The sequence below is a fragment of the Marmota monax genome, unplaced genomic scaffold, assembly GCF_021218885.2.
Source record: "Marmota monax isolate L192 unplaced genomic scaffold, Marmota_monax_Labrador192_F-V1.1 WCK01_AAM20220418_F8-fsc00171, whole genome shotgun sequence".
NCBI lineage: Eukaryota > Metazoa > Chordata > Mammalia > Rodentia > Sciuridae > Marmota > Marmota monax.
Window position 1 is genome coordinate 1,289,680 of NW_026694658.1, and position 19,890 is coordinate 1,309,569.

At 34.5% G+C, this 19,890-nt stretch overlaps 1 protein-coding gene and 1 pseudogene across 1 annotated transcript in view; one reads left to right on the plus strand and one right to left on the minus strand.

Moving 5' to 3' along the window:
* Usp32 (ubiquitin specific peptidase 32) overlaps window positions 1-19,890 on the minus strand; it is a 175,677-nt gene that overhangs the window by 36,211 nt on the left and 119,576 nt on the right. Inside the window, exons 14-17 of the mRNA XM_046423218.2 lie at window positions 14,791-14,966; window positions 14,212-14,352; window positions 4,657-4,774; window positions 945-1,099 (exon numbers count right to left, since the gene is read on the minus strand). Of these exons, the coding sequence (XP_046279174.1) occupies window positions 945-1,099; window positions 4,657-4,774; window positions 14,212-14,352; window positions 14,791-14,966 (590 nt within the window). The remainder of the gene's footprint in view (window positions 1-944; window positions 1,100-4,656; window positions 4,775-14,211; window positions 14,353-14,790; window positions 14,967-19,890) is intronic.
* Window positions 7,100-7,916, plus strand: LOC124078408 (high mobility group protein B3-like; annotated as a pseudogene).

Below are 19,890 nucleotides of genomic sequence, written 5' to 3' on the forward strand. Positions count from 1 at the left end.
GGCAAAATGAGGGAAAGACAAATTGGCTTTCCTTCATTTTAGAAACATTCTTTATATCCTTAAAACAAAATTACATGTAATTTTGGAGTGATCAGGAAAAGATCCATCTAATGTCACAATGAAGTTCATTGAAACCGGTTTTTTGAAGAGCTTGGAGAAAAAAAAAATGTCTTTAGTACCTAGTATGAAATTTCGTAAATGTACTGAATGAAACTAGACTACTTACTAGGAATTGAAAATGTAAAGTCAAAAGTCATGCAGTAGGATTATACATTTTTGTTTAAGCTTACACTGTCTAAAGTGCTTACAGAATTATTTCCTATAATTCTCATGACTATCTTGAGGGAGATACTATTATTTATTTGCTTCGCTGTAGCAAAAACTAAAACAGAGAATTAAGAAACTTGCCCTTAGTTACACAACTAAAATGAGGCAGTCAGAATTTAATTCCTGGTAGTATGACACTGCCTTTCAATGGTGACCAAAAGAGGATACAAAAAGAAAGCACCAGGGACTGGAGAACTGGTTGAAACTACACTGACTAACCAATTTCACAGTATAATCTATATTGAATATATAAGGATTAAAAAGCATTGCCTATGAGGAGAATGGAAGATAGGAGTCAGAGGATGGGAAGACAAAATTATACACTTTGGATTGTTTCAAATTTTTAACATGAATATGACCTACTTCAAAACCAAATCCAATATGAAATCTATTTAGTATGAACTAACAGTCATGTTCATGCTTTTATGGATCATGACAAAAAATGATGATTATGACAAATATCTTCATGTGTGAAAATAATAATTTAAAAGTAGAAATTTTCACTGAGATACTAGATATGACTTCTAGCATAATTACTACACAAAAACTCATACTCATGAAATGATGATTTAACATTCAATCAGACTCTATGGCAATGACAATGAGAAGCCTCTTACCTCACTATTATATAGCCACAGGCGCATATCTTCCTCTTTAATGCGAAGCCTTTGAGATAGATACTCATGAATTTCCTTGATGGTCTGCATTCTACTAAAACAGCCTGTATAGGCTAACACCCGATTTAAAGGTGCATTCGGAGAAGGTACATTTCCTATGGTTATAGTAATCACAATAAGGAAAAGGCAGATAAAAAACAAAAAACAAAACAAGAAAAAATTGAGAAGAAAGCAAGTGCACGCCTCTCAGCAATAGGAATCACACTGTTTTAGGAAATCATGATGAGAAATGAGAATTATAGGTTTAATAATTTTATAAATGAAGAGTACCACAAAGCTTTAAAATTAAGACCCAAGTCTCAACTTAAAAAAAAAAAAAAAAGAGAATAGTAAAAGCTCAGAGGCCCAAATAACTGATGACATTTGAATCTCAAGAGTGGAACATGCTGGCCAACAATTGGCATTGGTATTTGGCTGTCTCTTTAGTGTTGGATCACATCCAAGAGCAACATAAAATAATACTCAGTGTAAGAGTTGGGGAGATCAAATAGCACTGGATTTCAATTCCAGGCAGATAGTTGGATTCTCTTCATCTACATTCTTAAACTAATTCCATCTAATTCTATTACTCTTAGCCATTAAATGGACAAAATACTTGGCACATTGGTACAGTTAACAGAAATTTTTACTTAAGATTCTAAATAGGTAGAGATTCTAAATGGCCAAACAATTTTAAAATTCGGCCAAGAAGTTTCCCATGACAAAATATATAAATAAATAGTTCTATTGAAAAGGATGGGAAATATATAGGCTATTGCCCAAAAAGATAATACCAAAATGACCTTGATTTTCTGAAGGACTCAAGGTGGAAATAAAAGTGGCAACATAGCTGTCCCTCAGAATCTTCAGGGGACTAGTTTGAGAAGCTCCACCATTAGGATACCAAAATCCATGGATGCTCAAGTCTCTTATATGCATAGTCCTTGAATATAACCTATGTACACCTGCCCATATACTTTCTAGATTATTTATAATACAGAATACAATATAAATGCTATGTAAATCATTGTTATATTAGTCAGTGAACAGTGACAAGAAAAGTTGTTCATAATTCAGTACAGAAATAATTTTAAATCTTTTGAAACTGCAGATGAGAAATCTGTGGGTATGGAGACTATACAGGGGGAAAGAAGTGCAGCGTGAAGCAAGATTATATCAAGTCTCACTACATACTTCAAAAGAGGAGGGGGATGAAATGAGGAGAGTATGAAAATCAAAGATAGCTTGTTAAAAAAAAAATCTTGCTAAATCCTGATTAACTATATAACCAAAATTCAAGAGAAAGCTGTAGTTTAAAATGGTTATCTTTGTCAATGGCAGGCTATATTTTATAAAACGACCCCCCAAAAACATATCAATATAATCTGTCTAGGGCACAAGTATACATTCCAGGTTGCTGCTGTCCACCTGTTCAGTAGTGACTTTTTTCCTCGCAATAAATGTGCTTTTTAATGAGCTCTCCCCAACCCTACCTCAGGATGGGGGATTAAACTCAGGATCTTCTGAATGCTAGGCAAACACTCTACTGCTGAGCTATACCTCCAACCCTTTTTATTATTTTATTTTGTGGCAGGTTCTCACTAAATTGCCCGGGCTGGCCTCAAACTTGTGTTCCTTCTGCCTCAGCCTCCCGAGCTGCTGGGATTACAGGCATGCGCCACTGCGCCCAGCTTAGTGTGAGTCTTCATCTACTAAACAAATAGAAAAATATTAGTATCAACTGCTTCTTTTAAACCTTCCAGGAAAATTCACTCACCTAAAATAGTCTGAAAACCCATCTAAGGAATAATGATTTCTATAGTCTTGTCTACACAGAAGGCTACATTTAAGTCATTATAATTATAACTATGGGAAATTTGTATACCTGCTACTTCAAATGGAATAAAAGAGCCTAAAAAATAGCTGTAATAAATGGTATTAAAGAAGGATGAACATTATTTTATGGTAGAACAAAACTTAATCATGATCAATTTTTAAATGTATAGCAAAGCAAATCTTTTACTATCAGCAAGCAAAGGACAATCTATAAGAGAAAATAAAAGTGCAAATTTCTCCAATTATTCATGAGAGGATTAATTATAAGATTACAGCAAGAAAGCATATTTTTATAAAATTAAAAATGATTAATGATTGATTTCACAACTAATTAGTAATGAATAAAATTTCAAATTAAGAATAAATTTGGAGCACCAGAACTACACAGTTCTAGGATTCAGAAGCATAGGCAAAAGTATAGTATCCAAGTCAATCGTCCTAAGCCACAATAAGAAAATTTGTGTTCTGGACGGATTTATAGCATAGCTCAATCCCCAGGCAGTCACTTATTCTACATAATTTTGTGCTTTTGAGTAGCACCAACAAATCTAGGGGAATTTATACAAGCAGCAAAAATCTAGGATCAGCACAAGTATTACAAATACTTACTAAATGCGCAACAACACATCTTGCCTCTGTTATCTTTCAAAGAGAATCAAAAAAGATATATGCTATGGGTGCCATGGAAGAATGTTTCCGAGTAATTCCCTTTCTCTGTTCCTTGATTTTGATGTTTTCCCCCACAACAAAGTTTGTTTAGCAGAGGCCACTGTTTTGCTATAATTCTTAACAAAAAATATGCAAGAGTCTTTCTAAGTTATCTGTATATAACCTTTTAGGAAGACATAAAATTGTTTAAATTCAAAGGAACCTAGTACTCACAAAGGGGTGGTGGCTTAGTACTTCTTGCAAACTACACAATCTGACATTATTAACACAAAGTCTAAGACTTTGCTAATGGTTGAACTCATTATTTATTGCTGAAGAATAATTTCACTTATATGTAAGCAAAAAGCTCAACAAGTATTTTTTAAAAATATATTTTATAGTTGTAGATGGACAGAATGCCTTTCTTTTATTTGTTTATGTGGTGCTGAGGATTGAACTCAGTGCCTCATGTATGCTAGGCAAGCACTCTGCCACTGAGCTACAGCCTCAGCCCTCAACAAGTATTGTATATCAATAAAATTTAACTTTCTAAATCAAAGGAGAACTTTTTGTGTATTATATTTCATTTTGATGACTTGGTGGGTTTTTTTTGGGGGGGGGAACTTGACATTTTTCAAAGCAAATGTATAATGTTCATTTTCAAAAATATGTTTGCTCTGCATAATTTGTCTCTTATAAAGCATTCTTAGTTTAACATGCGAAACACATCATGTTTTGCCAAAAACAGATTAAAAAAAAAAAAAAATCATTGCCAAAAGAATTACTCTTATAAATTTGAGTGGAGCTGAAAAGACCAGTCAATAAGTGGTACACTATAACTTAAATCTAGCAACAATTTATAATGGTTTATCTCAAAGAAAAAAAATATAAAATCTATTCATTATTTTCATAAACTTACAACTAAAAAAGGAAAAGAACTCTTCCTAGTTTGCTGTTGAGACTTTGCTTTAGCTCTAACCAGTATTGCGCGTGACCATAGATCTAAGCCCTACAAGTAATTCACTGATTCTATATGAAAATGGATGGGAATGTGAATTAGTACAGTGGCAGACTTGGAGCAACTTGGTTTTCATTTTTTCTTTATTTTCAAGAAATGTGTAGTATTCTTGCTGCATTCTTACGTTACCTCTCGGTAAATGCTGAGGAAACATTCTCAGGCTCATCATACCCATATTCACCCAGATGTTAGACTGCTGTGTTCGAGTGGCAGGCTGCTGTCTCAAGAAGAGAAGATATCGAGGAAATAATTCCAATTCTGGGATGTCTGTCTTGCTATTTCTGATCACCTATTGTAAATGATAAAAAGTGATCATTCTAAAAGAGTAAACCAAATTTGCCATTTAATCTCAGAGATTTATTCTTTCTTTGTAAAAATTACTTATTTATTTTTTGGTAGTGGGGATTTAACCCAGAAATGCTTTGCCACTGAGCTATATCCCTAGCCCTTTTATGTTCTTTTTAATTTTGAGACAGAGTCTCAACTAAGTTGCTTATGGGCTTGATAAGTTCCTGGGGGTGGTTTCAAACTTGCAATCCTCCTTGAGATTTATCTTTTTTGGTACTGGAATTAAACTCAGGGGCACATCCCCAACACTTTTTACTTTATATTTTGAGAAAGGTCTTGCTAAGTAGCTTAGAGCCTCAATAAATTGCTGAGGCTGGCCTTGAACTTGCAATTCTGCCTCAGCCTTCTGAGTTGCTGGAATTACAAACATCATGTCACCATGGTGAGATTTATTTTTAAACTAATTAATTTAAATTAATAAGTTTAAACTTATTAATTTAATTAAATTAATTTAAGTTTATTATTTAAATTAATTTAAGTTTAAATAAGTTTAAACTAATTAATTTAAATTAATAAGTTTGTTATCTATATTTCAATAAATTACCGAAATTCATGTATTTAAATTACATAAGGTTGAATATTCTTAGGCTCCAGATCATAAAATCAACTCCTTGAGGGTACTTTCTTTTCTTTCATTTAAAAAGCAAGTAATGAACCAAGGCCCAGTGGTGCATGCCTGTAATCCCAGCTACGTGGCAGGCTGAGGCAGGAGGATTGCAAATTTGAAGCTGGCCTTAGAAACTTAGGGAGATCCTGTCTCAAAATGAAAAAAGACTGGGGATATAGTTTAGGGGTATAGCGTCTCTGGGTTTGATCTCCAATACCAATAAACAAACAAACAAATAAATTCAAGTAACAACAAAATTAAGGGAGAAGGATCCTTTAAATATTAACTATGATTATACTACACTCACACTATAACTTTTTCCTTTTACCTATTTCACGTGTTGTATACAAATGAGTGATATTTTAAAGACAAATTCATAGAATTGGAGTTACAAGTAAAAAGATTACATAAGTTTACATGCCATTACCTATATAGCCCTGTTGCCACCCAAAGTTTAGCAATCTACACTATTTCCAGTAATGTCTTTGAGTATGTAACTCTTACAAATTCTTATCCTTGAGCAACATTTTAAAAATCCCCATTTTGTTAATACATAGAAACAGTATTATACATTTGCTTAAAATTTTATTTCTTATGTTAAATAGTATATTATTTTTCCATATAAAAATTTACTATGTTTTTTAATTATGTTCTGCTTGTGTAACTGATCCATTCACATATTTTTTTTGCCTATGATTAAAACACCAAAATTGAGGTTTCACATTGTTGAAACAGTATTTTTAAACAGATCCTTCCAAATAACCTGCTCCTCCGCTAACAGACACAGGTAAACATTAATATCAAAATATGTTTTTATGAGTATTAAGATTAGCATGTTTTCAGTTTTGTGTTCTAACAGGATAATATGGTTAACACTCAAACTCTCCGTGTGTGTGTGTGTGTGTGTGTGTGTGTGTGTAGTATTGGAAGCTGAATCCATGGATGCATTACTACTGCACTACATTCCCATTGATGGACCTTTTCTTTTTCAGACAGGGTCTCAGTAAGTTGCCCCGGTTGGCCTCAAATTTGTGTTCCTCTTGCCTCAGTCTCCTGAGTAGCTGGCATTATCAGCACGTGTCACTGCACGAGTAATATTCAGATTCTTTAAAACAGAAAATCCTACAGACTCTTTAACAGTCTCAGGTGGTCAGGCTTTACTTTATTTCCCTTTGCACTAGTAATCAATGTCTCAAACCTTTAGGATTATTTCTCAAAAGTACTCCACATGTTTCAAAAATCACAGAGTGTGTTCTGTATGTAATTTGAAAAATTATCTTTGGGAGCTGCCGCAGTCTGGCTGGGCACAATCAGGAGCCACTTGTCAAAAGAAACTAACTTTATTTTTAGAACCACACACGCCAAACAAAACAGCCTCTCAGGAAAAACCCTCAGAGCCTCAACTGCCACCACCGGCTTTCCACAAGCCTCTCTCTCCCACACAAGCTTCTCTCCACCTCCCACAATCCTCCTGCTCTTGAGGCCGATTGGCTGGGTCACGGGGGCGGAGCCAAAAAAGTCCCCCAATGAGCAGCTCCGTGGTCTGAAAGGGCAGGGAAACAGCCCAATGAGCATCACCGCAGAGGAGCCAATCAGCTAGATGTTGCTGGGGCCGAGGAGCCAATCAGCTAGATGTTGCTGGGGCCGAGGTGAGCCAATCATCAGCTGGCAGCTGGAAGTTTGCTGGGGCCCCTTCGGCTGTGGCTCTCAACAGGGAGCTTCTGAATTCCTATATAAGCAGTAAGCAGTAATAAGAGTTTTTGTTGGCAGCCTTGTGGAGATAGCTAGTTTGAGACTGGGGAATGCTGAGCCGCACATTGTGCCCTGTGCTGCCCAGATTAGTGAACAATATAGTCAGGAAGGCCAAAGGTGACCCCAAGAAACCAAAGGGAAAGATGTATGCTTATGTTTTTTTTTCTGTGCAGATTTGCAGAGGAGAGCATAAGAGAAGTCCCTGTCAATTGTACAGAATTTTACAAGAAGTGCTGTGAGAAATGGAAGACAATGTCTGGAAAACATAAATTTAAAGAAATGGCAAAGGCAGATAAAGTATGCTATCATCGGGAAATGAAGAGTTATGGACCAGCTAAGGGAAGCAAAGAGAAAAAGGACCCTAATGCCCTCAAAGACCATCATCTGATTCTTACACCCCAAGATCAAATCTACAAATCCTGGTATCTCCATTGGAGACATGGCAAAAAAAGCAGGGTGAAATGTAGAATAACTCAAGTGACAGCAAAAAGTAGCCATACATCACTAAGGCTGCAAAGCTGAAGGAGAAATACGAGAAGGATGTTGCTGACTATAAGTCTAAAGCAAAGTTTGATGGTGCAAAGGGTCCTGCTAAAGTTGGCTGGAAAAGGGTGGAAGAGGAAGATGAAGAAGAGGAGGACGAAGAGGAAGAAGAACAGGAAGAAGAGAAAGAGGAAGAAGGGGAGGAGAAAAATGAGTAAAAAACTTTATCCATCTCCTTGTGAATACCTTAGAGTAGAAGAACACTGTGATTGACATATCTTACGTGAGATGTGTCTGTTTCTTTCATTAGGTTCAAATATAGAATTTGATCAGGATCATATTGTAGTCTCTCAATGTGCTCCAGAAATTGTCAGTGGTTTACATGAGGTGGCCCTGGGTTTACAGAGCACCCTAAAACTGTATCAAAATTGTACATATTTCCAAACTTTTTTTATAAGCTTCTTAAAAATAATTTTTTAGACATTGATGGACCTTTATTTTATTCATTTATTTAAATTTGGTGCTGAGGATTGAACCCAGTGCCTCACACATGCTAGGCAATTGCTGAACCACTGAGCCACAACTGCAGCCCCATTTTTTAAAATAAAAAGGCACATTTGTGTTCTTCTTACTTTGTGTACTTTGTTGTTGGTGTGACAAGGCAATCGAAGATGTTTCTGGCATTTCTTTTTTAATTTGTAAGATAGTATTAACTATATAGTTATTGGTTAGAAATTCTCAATTATTAACTTTGCATCTCTCTAGTCTGTAAAAAGAATGAAACAGTGGCTGGGGTTGTGGCTCATCAACAGAGCACTCGTCTCTTACGTGTGAGACCCTGGGCTTGACCCGCAGCACCACATAAAAATAAATAAACAAAATAAAAATATTGTGCCCCTGTATAACTAAAAAAATTTTTTTTTTTTAAAAAAGAACAAAACAATCAAGACAAACTATTGATGCTCCTTGCTTGGCGTTGAAGCCTTCCCTATAGGGTAAGATGCCTTTTGGAGGGCTGTAGTTTGGTGTAAACTGTGAAGCTGGACCTGTTGACATTGCAGTGGGCATCCATTTAGCTTTAAGTTGTCTTGTTTTTGTATATAGTGATATACCATTTTGCTGCCTTTATTAGTTTTGGAAAAAGGGGGATCAGCTGGCATGAGAAGCGATTGAAATTTTTTAAGTTAAATTCAGTAGATTTTAAACTTTGTTTTCAAGCAAACTGTAGAACTCTTCATTGTCAGCAAAGAGCCACTGCATCAATGAAATTTAAAGAATCTCCTGTATTTAAATATAATTTGCAACGTTATGTTATTTTTTGTATGTTTAGAATGCTGAAATGTTTTTGAAGTTAAATAAACAGTATTACATCTCAAAATAAATAAATAAAAATTTTAAAAAAGAACCTTCTCTGACATTCTCCTCTAAGACCACTGGAAGAAATAAAACTTGTCCATCTTTCCTAGACAGGCACTGACAACTGAAAAGCCAATCATAATTTCCTATGATCTCAGTTTAAATACACTGTTCAGAATAATAACTATAGTTTTATGACTACATAAAAATATCTCTGATAGAAGCTTAACTGATAATAAAGTAGGTTTTATAATACATATCTTTTCCCCCTGAAGATTAATAAGAGGTTTTGGAAGCAAATTATAATTTTAACAGATTCTCATATACAAATGCACACACATATCCACACACATTCACTTATATTTTAGTTGTTTTCTATAAACTTGTTCAAACTTGAATGTCTCACAACAAATGAGATGCAATATAATTCCTTTATCTAAAAACTAGTTTAGATGATCTTTACAGAAGATGTTAATCTGTCAAAACAAATTGTGCCTGTCTTTTTTGGTAACAGGGATTGAACTCAGGAGCGCTTAACTGAGCCATATCCTCAGGCCCTCCCCCGGCTTTTTTTTTGTATTTTCTTTAGAGACATGGCGTTGGTGAGTTGCTAAGGCTGGCTTTGAACTCATGATCCTCCTGTCTGAGTCTCCCCAGCTGTAGGGATTACAGGCAAGTTCTACTGTGCCCGGCAAATTGTGCCTTTTTTAAAAAAAATATTTATTTTTTGTAGTTATACATAATTTCTTCCTTCCTTCCTTACTGTGCCTAGCAAATTGTGCCCTTTTTTTAATACTGATTTTTGTAGTTATACATAATTTCTTCCTCCCTCCCTCCCTCCGTCTCTCTCTCTCTCTCTCTCTCTTTCTTTCTTTCACTGAGGATAGAACCTAGTGCCTTGCACATGCGAGGCGAGCACTCTATCACTGAGCCATAACCCCAGCCCCAAATTGTGCCTACCTTTTGATATAGCAATTCTATTTATAGGCATTTACTTTAAAGAAATCATCACACATGATTAGAAAGAGAATGTTCAACAATTTAAAAGTAGAGGTAAACAAAATGTTCATTAGTAGGTGACTGGCTAACAAATTGTGATTTATCCACATAGGATATGTGTACACATATAATGTATATAAAGGAATACTATGAAATTACTAAAAATGATGGCATAGACCTAAATTTATTAACCTACACACATATCCACAGTATATATGCTAGATTAAAAACAGGGTATCATATGCCCTTCAATAGATGAATGGATAAAAAAACTGTGGTATATACACACAATGGAATATTACTCAGCAATAAGAGAGAATAAATCATGGCATTTACAGGTAAATGGATGGAATTAGAGAATATTATGCAAAGTGAAGTTGGCCAATCCCAAAAAACCAAAGGCTGAATGTTTACTCTGATAAGTGAGTGGATGCTGATCCATAATGGGGGAGTGGGTGTGGGATAAGTAGAAGAACTTTGGATGGGGCAAAGGGGCAGGGGACAGGAGATATGGGGGTAGTAAAGCTGGTGGAATGAGACAGACATCATTACCCTAGGTATATATATGATTGCATGAATGGTGTGACCCTACTTTGGGTACAACCAGAGAAGTCAAAAATTGTGTTCCATTTATACAATGAATCAAAGAGCATTTTGCTGTCATGTATACTTATTTAAACAAACAAATTTTAAGAATAGGGTATCATAACCCATCAGTTATAGTATGATTATATTTCATAAAATTATTCATTTATGAATATGGATAGGCACAGAAAAATAACTGATTTTGATTTTTGAAGTACTGGGGATTGAACCCAGGGCCTTGTGCATGCTAGGCAAATGTTCTACCACTGAGTTATATCCCCAGTTCAGAGAGATAACTGAAAGATGCACACCAAAATGTTAACAGTTGTTCCAGGTAGCAAGATGTAAAATGATTTTTATTTTTTTAATATATTGCTTAAACTGTTATTGACATGTATAATAAAATAGTTACTTTTTAAAAAGTGGTATGATTTATAAAGGTAAAAACACTTTTTAAAAAATTTCTTCCTTTGGGGCTGGGGTTATGACTCAGTGGTATAGCTCTCGCCTCACATGTGTGAGGCCCTGGGTTCAATCCTCAGCACCACATATAAATAAATAAAATAAAGGTATTGTGTACAACTACAAAAAAAATTCTTCTTTTTAGATACACATGACAGTAGAGTGTATTTTGACATTTTATACATACATGGAGTATAATTTATTCTAATTAGGTTTCGATCCTTGTAGTTGTACATGGAGTTTCACTGCTCGTGAATGAACATAGGAAACATTAACGTAGGAAAGTTACAACCAGTTCTTTCTACTGTCTTTCCTATTCCTGTCTTCCCTCCCTTCCCTTCATTCTCCTTTGTCTAATCTGTGTTTGTATCTGCATATCAGAGAGAACATTTGATCTTTGGTTTTTTGGGATTGGTTTATTTCACTTATTATCAGAGTATCCAGATTCATCCATTTACAAGCCAAAGTCATTTGTTTTTATGGCTACACAATATTCCATTGTTGTATACACATTTTCTGTACTCATTCATCTATTGAAGGCACCTAGGTTGGCTCCATAGCTGAGCTATTGTGAACTGAGATGCTATAAACATTGATGTGGCCACACTACTGTAGTATGCAGATTTTAAGTCCTTTGGGTATATACCAAGGAGTGGGATAACTGGGTCAAAGGGAGAAAACACTTATTTGGAACCTCATATTTTAAATGTTTTTGAAGCAAACATTCCTGGAATCAGGCAAATTTACCATAACTAGAGATTAAAAAAAAAAAAATCCTAAGCCAGTAAATAGATCTTTAGTTTATTTAAACTGTAGCTTAAAGTAATATATATATATATATATCTGGCATCAATGTAAAAAAAATGCTCTTTTGTGAGGCTCTGAAAATACCTGTTTAAAAATAATAATAATAATGATAATGCTGATAGTAGCTATAGTCAACATTTATTGACTACTATGAATGAAATGATATGCAAACCATACACATGATCTAATCCATAAAACAACTCTTGATGGGCTGGGGTTGTGACTCAGTGGTATAGCACTTGCCTGGCATGTGTGAGGGCATTGGGTTCAATCTTCAGGTCCACATAAAAATAAATAAATAAATAAAATTGTGTCCATCTACAACTTAAAAAAAAAAAAAAACAACTCTAATGAGGTAGGTAAAATTATTCATATTTTACAGATAAGAAAACTTAAGATTTAGAAAATTTGAATATGATGTATCACAATAAACAATGAAGTTTCAAGAAATGAGATTAACTCAAGAATTGTTTCGTGCTCCCTCTGTAAACAGATAAAAAAGAATTATCTATCAAACCTGATCTGAATACAGTAGTGTTTTTTTTTTGAGGTGCTGGGGATTGAATCCACGGCCTTGTGCATGTGAGGCAAGCAAACTACCTACTGAGCTATATCCCCAGCCTACAGCAGTGTTTTGTAGCTCACAAATACAAACCCTAAATTCTTCAAAGCCATTAAATATAATTTTTATCAAATATAATCATTATTACCTCAAAATCACTTTGAAAAGCTTTAATGAATACTTTTACTCTTTATGGAAGTTAAGTTACCATGTCTCAGCTAAACAAAACTTGAACACCATAAAAGAGTGTTTCTTTTCTTTTTTTAAAAAAAAAATTTTTTTTAAATTTACCATCTTGACCATTTTTTTAATCTTTATTTTTATGTGGTGCTGAGAATTGAACCCAGTGCCTCACGCATGCCAGGCGAGCGTGCTACCACTTGAGCCACATCCCCAGCCCCAAAAGAGTGTTTCTTATATACTAAAATAAATTTTATTACAAGGTATTTTTACTTCATTGACAATATAAACAGTATAGTTCAGGGGAATGAGTCTTGCTGTTTACTGTATAACAAATGATGCTATATAAGTAATTTACTAATATTTTACTGTTACATACTCCAACTCCTTTATTTTATTTCATCTAAATGACTCATCCTAATGATTGCAACAATTAGAATTCACTGGCTTTGAATTCTTTTTAAAAATATTTCTAGTTGTAGATGGACAAAATGTCTTTATTTTATTCATTTATTTTTACACGATGCTGAAGATCTATCCCAGAGCCTCACACGTGCTAGGCAAGCACACTACTGCTGGAAGCCATCTGTGAAATTACATGAGTATCTTCTCTCGGCATGGAAGCCAGGGAGAAATAGGCCCTGGCATTGGGAACTTTCTGTGGCTCTCCCATGGCAATTGATTGCCCAATGCATGTGACCTTTCCCTCCGCTCTGCTAGGAAGGTTCCTCATAGTAGCTCCTTAGATGGGTATAACCCCTTAGGTACTAAACAGCTCACCTTTAACCTTTTTTGGAAAATAATTTTCTATGGAAGGCCTTTGAAGTCTTCAATATAAACAAAGCAGGCGCAGGTGCCATCTTTGCCAGAAGCTCAATCCCTGTGATCAGCTTGCCTGTCTTGCCCCCAGCTTCTGAAACTACTTTCTGTGTTCAGTGGTTTTCTCTGTTTTATTTCTCAGCCAGCCCATTCCAACCGAGGGAAACCCCATTTCCACTAGCCCCTGCCCCGGAAGAGGGCAGGATACTATCACTGAGCTACAACCCTAGCCTGGCTTTTGAATTATGATCTTTTATATGCTCCCCCTTCAAAAGATAAACCAAAAAAATCCAACCAAATTTACAAAGATACCTAATTGGTATCTTTGTAATAGTAATTTCAGAAATAACTTTTATACCACTCATTACATTTACTGAACTTTTTGAACCTGGTGTTCTGTCTTCCTTCACCCCTGGCCTAAGGTCTTAGGTGATTTCTCCATTTATCTGAATGATTCATTTAACAGCTTACCCTCATAATTCCTTAACTTTATTTAGTCAGTGACTATTCTTGGTACTCCATGTTAGCCACTCAATTCCATTAGCATATCAATATATGCTGGCATCTAATAAGTGTTTACTACATACTGAATGAATAGATATGGATGTGAAGGAATCTAAAAGTATTTGTTTAATTAATTTCAGCAGGTTCTGAATATTCTGCTACAATAGGGTAGGAACTAATTTTGGATTCATATAGAGAAGTGATAAAAAAACCCACTTTTGTAACTACTTAACTTATGTAAGACATTATTAGCTACACTTACTGGTCTAGGTAGAGCCAGGTTTGCTCCATACCAATGATAAAGTGCTCTCCATACAGGTTCTGGAACCATTTCATAATCTCTTCCATGGATTAGCTGTGGAGTTCGTTTTAATCGGCCTCCTTCTAGTGTTAATGATGTAGCCTTAGAAAGAATGAAATGTGAAGGAATAAAATTTAAGTGTCGATTTTTAATAGTAAGAAGTCTGTTGTGCATTAACAAAACTTAGGAGAACAAACTCATATGTCGCTGCCCAGCTCATGTTGTGGGAAAACACAATTTTCAGAGAGATTTTTATTTTTTGGTTTTCAAATAAGGTATTTAAGAATGGAAACTTCCATATATACATGAAACACCATTTTCACAGCTTTCCTAAGAATAACAACAATATTTACAAGGAAAACTATTTCAAAGCAAGTATTAAGACAATTCTCACAGAAATATACTATGCTAAGAGATTTCCATCTACAACAGGTTAGTTAAAATGAGCCACACATTTTGCTATGTGCCAAAACCTCTAAAATGAAACCTACTGGCAACTTGAAAGAGAATAATTTTAAGGTTAGAAGAAAAATTACATACCTTTACTGGTTCTTGAGTTACTAGTGGCTGGTTATCAATAGCTCCTGGTTTCTGAGGATTAAGGTGCAACAGAATATTCCCATTGGCTCCTAGCAAACACTGGTTGTTATTGTCAGAAGTGTTATGTTGTCGAGCAAAGCACATATCTGTCCCTGGTGTTGTAGAATACAGAAAGCCTATATGAGAAAAAAGGATGGAGTCTCTTTATTTTTAGCTACTATACATAAATAGGCTTGAATATATGAATGCAAATGTCCATATATTGAGCTAATGCTATTATTTTGTTGGCACAACAGTATGATTTGGATAAATCTGTATGAGACAGGAAACACACACACACACACACACACACACACACACTTTTTTTTTTTTGGTATCAGGGACTGCACCTAGGGTTGCTCTACCATTGAGCTACACCTCCAGACTTTTTTATTTAGAAGTCTTGTAAAAGGAAATCAGTGTATGCATCAATATATTGGCGTTTCTTCTATCATGTTTTCTAGATCCTATGTTTTCTTCTAGCAGTTACAAAGTTTCTGGTCTAATTCCTATTATCTTTGATTTACTCTGAGTTGACTTTTGTGCAGGGTGAAATAGAAGGATGTAGTTTCATTCTTCTGCATATGGGATGGATTTGTTTATAGCCTTTACAATTTCTTTGTCAATCAGTTAGTTCCTCTATCCCTAATTTCTCCAGCACAATTAAAATGAATGGGTGATAGATTCTGTTAAATGCTTTTTCTGTGTCTATTGAGATGGTCATGTGATTCTTGTCTTAAAGCTATTAATGTAGTGAACTGCATTTATTAATTTGTGTATGCTGAACCAATCTTGCATCCCTGAGATGAAACCCATTTGATCATGGTATACTAAATTCTCAATGTGTTTTTGAGTGTGATTTGCCAGTATTTTATTAAGGAATTTTGCATCTATGTACATGAGGAATATGGTCTGAAGTTTTATTTCCTTGATGTATCTTTGTCTGATTTTGGGATCAGGGTAATATTGGCTTCATAGAATGAAATTGGCAGTGCTCCCTCCCTTTCTATTTCATGCAATAATTTTAGAAGAATTTGCTTCAGTTCCTCTTTAAAGGTCTGGAAGGAACTTGGCCAAGAATCCATCTGGTCCTGGGTTTTTCTTTTGAATATTTTTATTGTTGTTGTAGATGGACACAATATCTTTATTTGATTTATTTTTATGTTGTGCTGAGGAACAAACCCAGTGCCTCACACATTCTAGGCAAGTACTCCAACACTGTGCTACAACTCCAGCCCCCTGGGCTTTTCTTTGTTGAAAGACTTTTAATTGCTACTTTGATCTTACTGCCTGATATTGGTCTGTTTAAGTTTTCTACATCTTTATGATTCAATTTGGTCAGGTCATTTCTGTCTAGCAATTTGTTAGTATCTTTGAGATTTTCCAGTTTATTGGAGTAAAAACTTTCAAAAATAGTTTCTAATGACCTTCTGGATTTCAGAAGGATCTGTGGTGATATCTCCTTTTTCATCTTTAATTTTGCTGGTTTGGATCTTCTTTTGGTTAGTTTGGCTAAGCATTCATAAATTCTGTTTATCTTTTCAAAGAACCAACTCTTTGTTGCACTAATCCTTTGCATTTTAAAATTTTCAATTTCACTAATTTTGGCTCTGATCTAATTATTAATTATCGTAGAACTTAATTATTAATATTATAAATATACATTTTTTCTCTCTTCTACTGATTTTAGAGTGAGTTCTTTTTCTAGGGCCTTGCGGTATAACATTTATTTGAGATTATTTGGGAACTCAATGCTATAATTTTTTTTCTCTTAGCACTACCTTGATATTGTCTCAGAGATTTTGATATGTTACATCTCTTTTCTTGTACTGTTTCCAAGAACTTTTTAAATTTCTCCTTTGATTTCTTCTATGATCCATTCTATATTCAAAAGTATATCATTTAATCAAGATGTTAAAAAAGGTTTTGTTCTTATTGATTTCTAATTTCATTCCATTACGATCTGATAGGATGTAAGAAATTATTATTATTTATTGTTATTTGCAAAGACTTGCTTTGTGTCCTTAAATATGATTTATTTTAGACAAAGTTCTATGTGCTACTGAGAAGAAAGTGAATTCAGTCACAGAAATAAAATATTCTAGAGATGCCTGTTAGATTCATTTAATTAACAGTATTTTTTTAGTTCTGAACAATCTTCACTTAGTTAGCTCTGGACAACCTATCTAACGGTGAGGGAGGTATGCTGAAATCACCCAGTGTTACTTTAACGTGGCTACTTCGTTCTTAAAAATTGAGAAGGGTTTGTAATATGTACATAGGTGTACTGACATTTGGAGCATTAATATTTATAATCATATCTTGTTTTGAGATAATTGCCTTAATCAGTATAAAGTGACATTTTTTTGTCTCTTCTGATTAATTTTGGCTTTAAAGTCTACTTTGTCTGATATGAGAAAGCTAGCCCTGCTTGCTTTCTGTCTCCATTTGCATAGCATATTTTTCCCCATCCTTTCACCTTTAGCCTGTGAATGTGTTTGTTCATAAGGTCGCTTGTAAACAACATATGGTAGGGTCTTGTTTTTTTGATCCATTCTGCCAATCTATGTCTTTTGATTGGAAAGTTTAGACCATTTACATTCATTCTGTGTTGTTTTAGAGACTATTTTTATTTCCTGACCTTTTTTTTTTTTTAATTTTTAGTTGTAGATGGATACAATGCTTTTATTTTTTATGTGGTGCTATCAGATACAGTGTGCTAGGCAAGCACTCTACCCATGAGCTACAACGCAAGCCCTATTTCTTGACATTTTATTTTTAATACTTCATTTACCCTGATTTTCATTTAACTGACTATATAATTCTAGTGAGAGTCATCCCTGTGTTGGCTCTTAATGAAATACTTCAACTAATATGTTTTATGGTGCAGGCTCTGTGGTTAAAAATTCTTTTTAGTTTCTGCTTATCATGAAAGATTTTAATCTCTTTGTCAATCACGAAGGATAGTTTTGTTAGATATAATATCCTTGGTTGGCACCTGTTTTCTTTTAAGGCTTGGTGTACATTATTCCAAGTCCTCCTGGTTTTTAGGGTCTAGGTTGAGAAATCAGTTGAAATTCTTTTTTTTTTTTTTTTTTTTTAAAGAGAGAGGGGAGAGAGAGAGAGAGAGAGAGAGAGAGAGAATTTTAATATTTTTTTATTTTTTTTGTTTTCGGCAGACACAACATCTTTGTTTGTATGTGGTGCTGAGGATCGAACCAGGGCCGCACGCATGCCAGACAGGCGCACTACCGCTTGAGCCACATCCCCAGCCCTCTCTCTCTTTTTTTTTAAAAATATTTATTTATTTTTTAGTTGTAGTTGGACACATTAAACTTGTTTTATTTATTTTTATGTAGTGCTGAAGATTGAACCCAGGGCCCTGCATGTGCTAGGCAAGCGCTCTACCGCTGAGCCATAATCCCAGCCCAAGAATTCAGTTGAAATTCTAATTGACTTACTTCTAAATGAGAGCTGCCAGTTTTCTCTTGCAGTTTTGAGAATTCTATTCACATTCTGTATATGAGGCATTTTAATTATAATGTGTTTTGGAGAGGATTTTTTTGATCTTGCCTATTTGGAGTTCTAAATGTGTCTTATATTTGGATTTCTATATTGTTCCCAAGATTTGGAAAATTTTCTCATATTATTTCATTGAAAGGTTGTACATTCCTTCAGTTTTGTTATCCCAAATTTCTTGAATCTTTTGGTCATATTTTTTTAATTTTAATTTATTTATTTATTTATTTATTAATTTTTTATTGTTGGTTGTTCAAAACATTACATAGTTCTTGATATATCATATTTCACACTTTGATTCAAGTGGGTTATGAACTCCCATTTTTACCCCATATACAGATTGCAGAATCACATCCGTTACACATCCATTGATTTACATATTGCCATACTAGTGTCTGTTGTATTCTGCTGCCTTTCCTATCCTCTACTATCCTCCCTCCCCTCCCCTCCCCTCTTCTCTCTCTACCCCCTCTACTGTCATTCATTTCTCCCCCTTGTATTATTTTTCCCTTTCCCCTCACTTCCTCTTGTATGTAATTTTGTATAACCCTGAGGGTCTCCTTCCATTTCCATGCAATTTCCCTTCTCTCTCCCTTTCCCTCTCACCTCTCATCCCTGTTTAATGTTAATGGTCATAGTTTCTTAATATCTTTTCTTCATTGTTGACTTTATTTTCAAGGTTACATAGTTTGTTTTCAAGGCCTAAGAATCCGTCTTCAAAGTACTTTCGTTGATTAGTGATACTTTCATTTGAATTTTTAACTTGATTTAATGAGTTTTTTATTTCAGGATTTCTTTTTAGTTCTTTTTCTGAAGGTTTATTGAAATGATCTTTCATTTCTTATATTTTTTCTTTTTTTATATTACATATGTATTTTTTATGTAAAACTATTGTATTTTTTATTAATTTTTAATTTTATTAGTTTTTATTTGTTCCATATTCATTGGAGCATTATAATTGTACATAATGGTGGTCCTGTATTTTCTAAGTTCATTCCTTCCATGTTCTTTCAGCTCACTGAACTTTTTAACTATAAACTTTCTAAATTCTTTTTCTGACATTTCCTTCATCATAGTGTCAATGGGATCAGGTGTTGAAGTGTTGTGGGCTCTTTGTGGTTGTTTGTTCCCTTGCTTTTTCATACTGTTTGGATGTATATGAATTTGGTAGAATGATTACCATGTCTACTTTTATGAAGTGACTGTATGGTGAGCTTCTTTTTCTTAAGTGCCCTGAGTTTGGTGAATACCCAGGTATTGATACTTTCACTCAACATGTGTCCTCTACTATTCCCAATATCAGCACCACTTTGAGAGAAGGCACTACTCTGTATTAACTATAATCACGTTAAGCAAAGAGCCATCTACAAATCAACCTTAGGAAAAATAAAAACTTGTTGAAAATGTTTTCCACAGTTCCTCTATTATGGGTGTAAAATTGAAGTAATGTTCGGGAATATGTTGAAAAGTTAGTTATTAAAGACAGTAAGATTACTATTACATTACTTAGGGGGCTGAAAGGGAAGGAGAGAAAAACTGGGC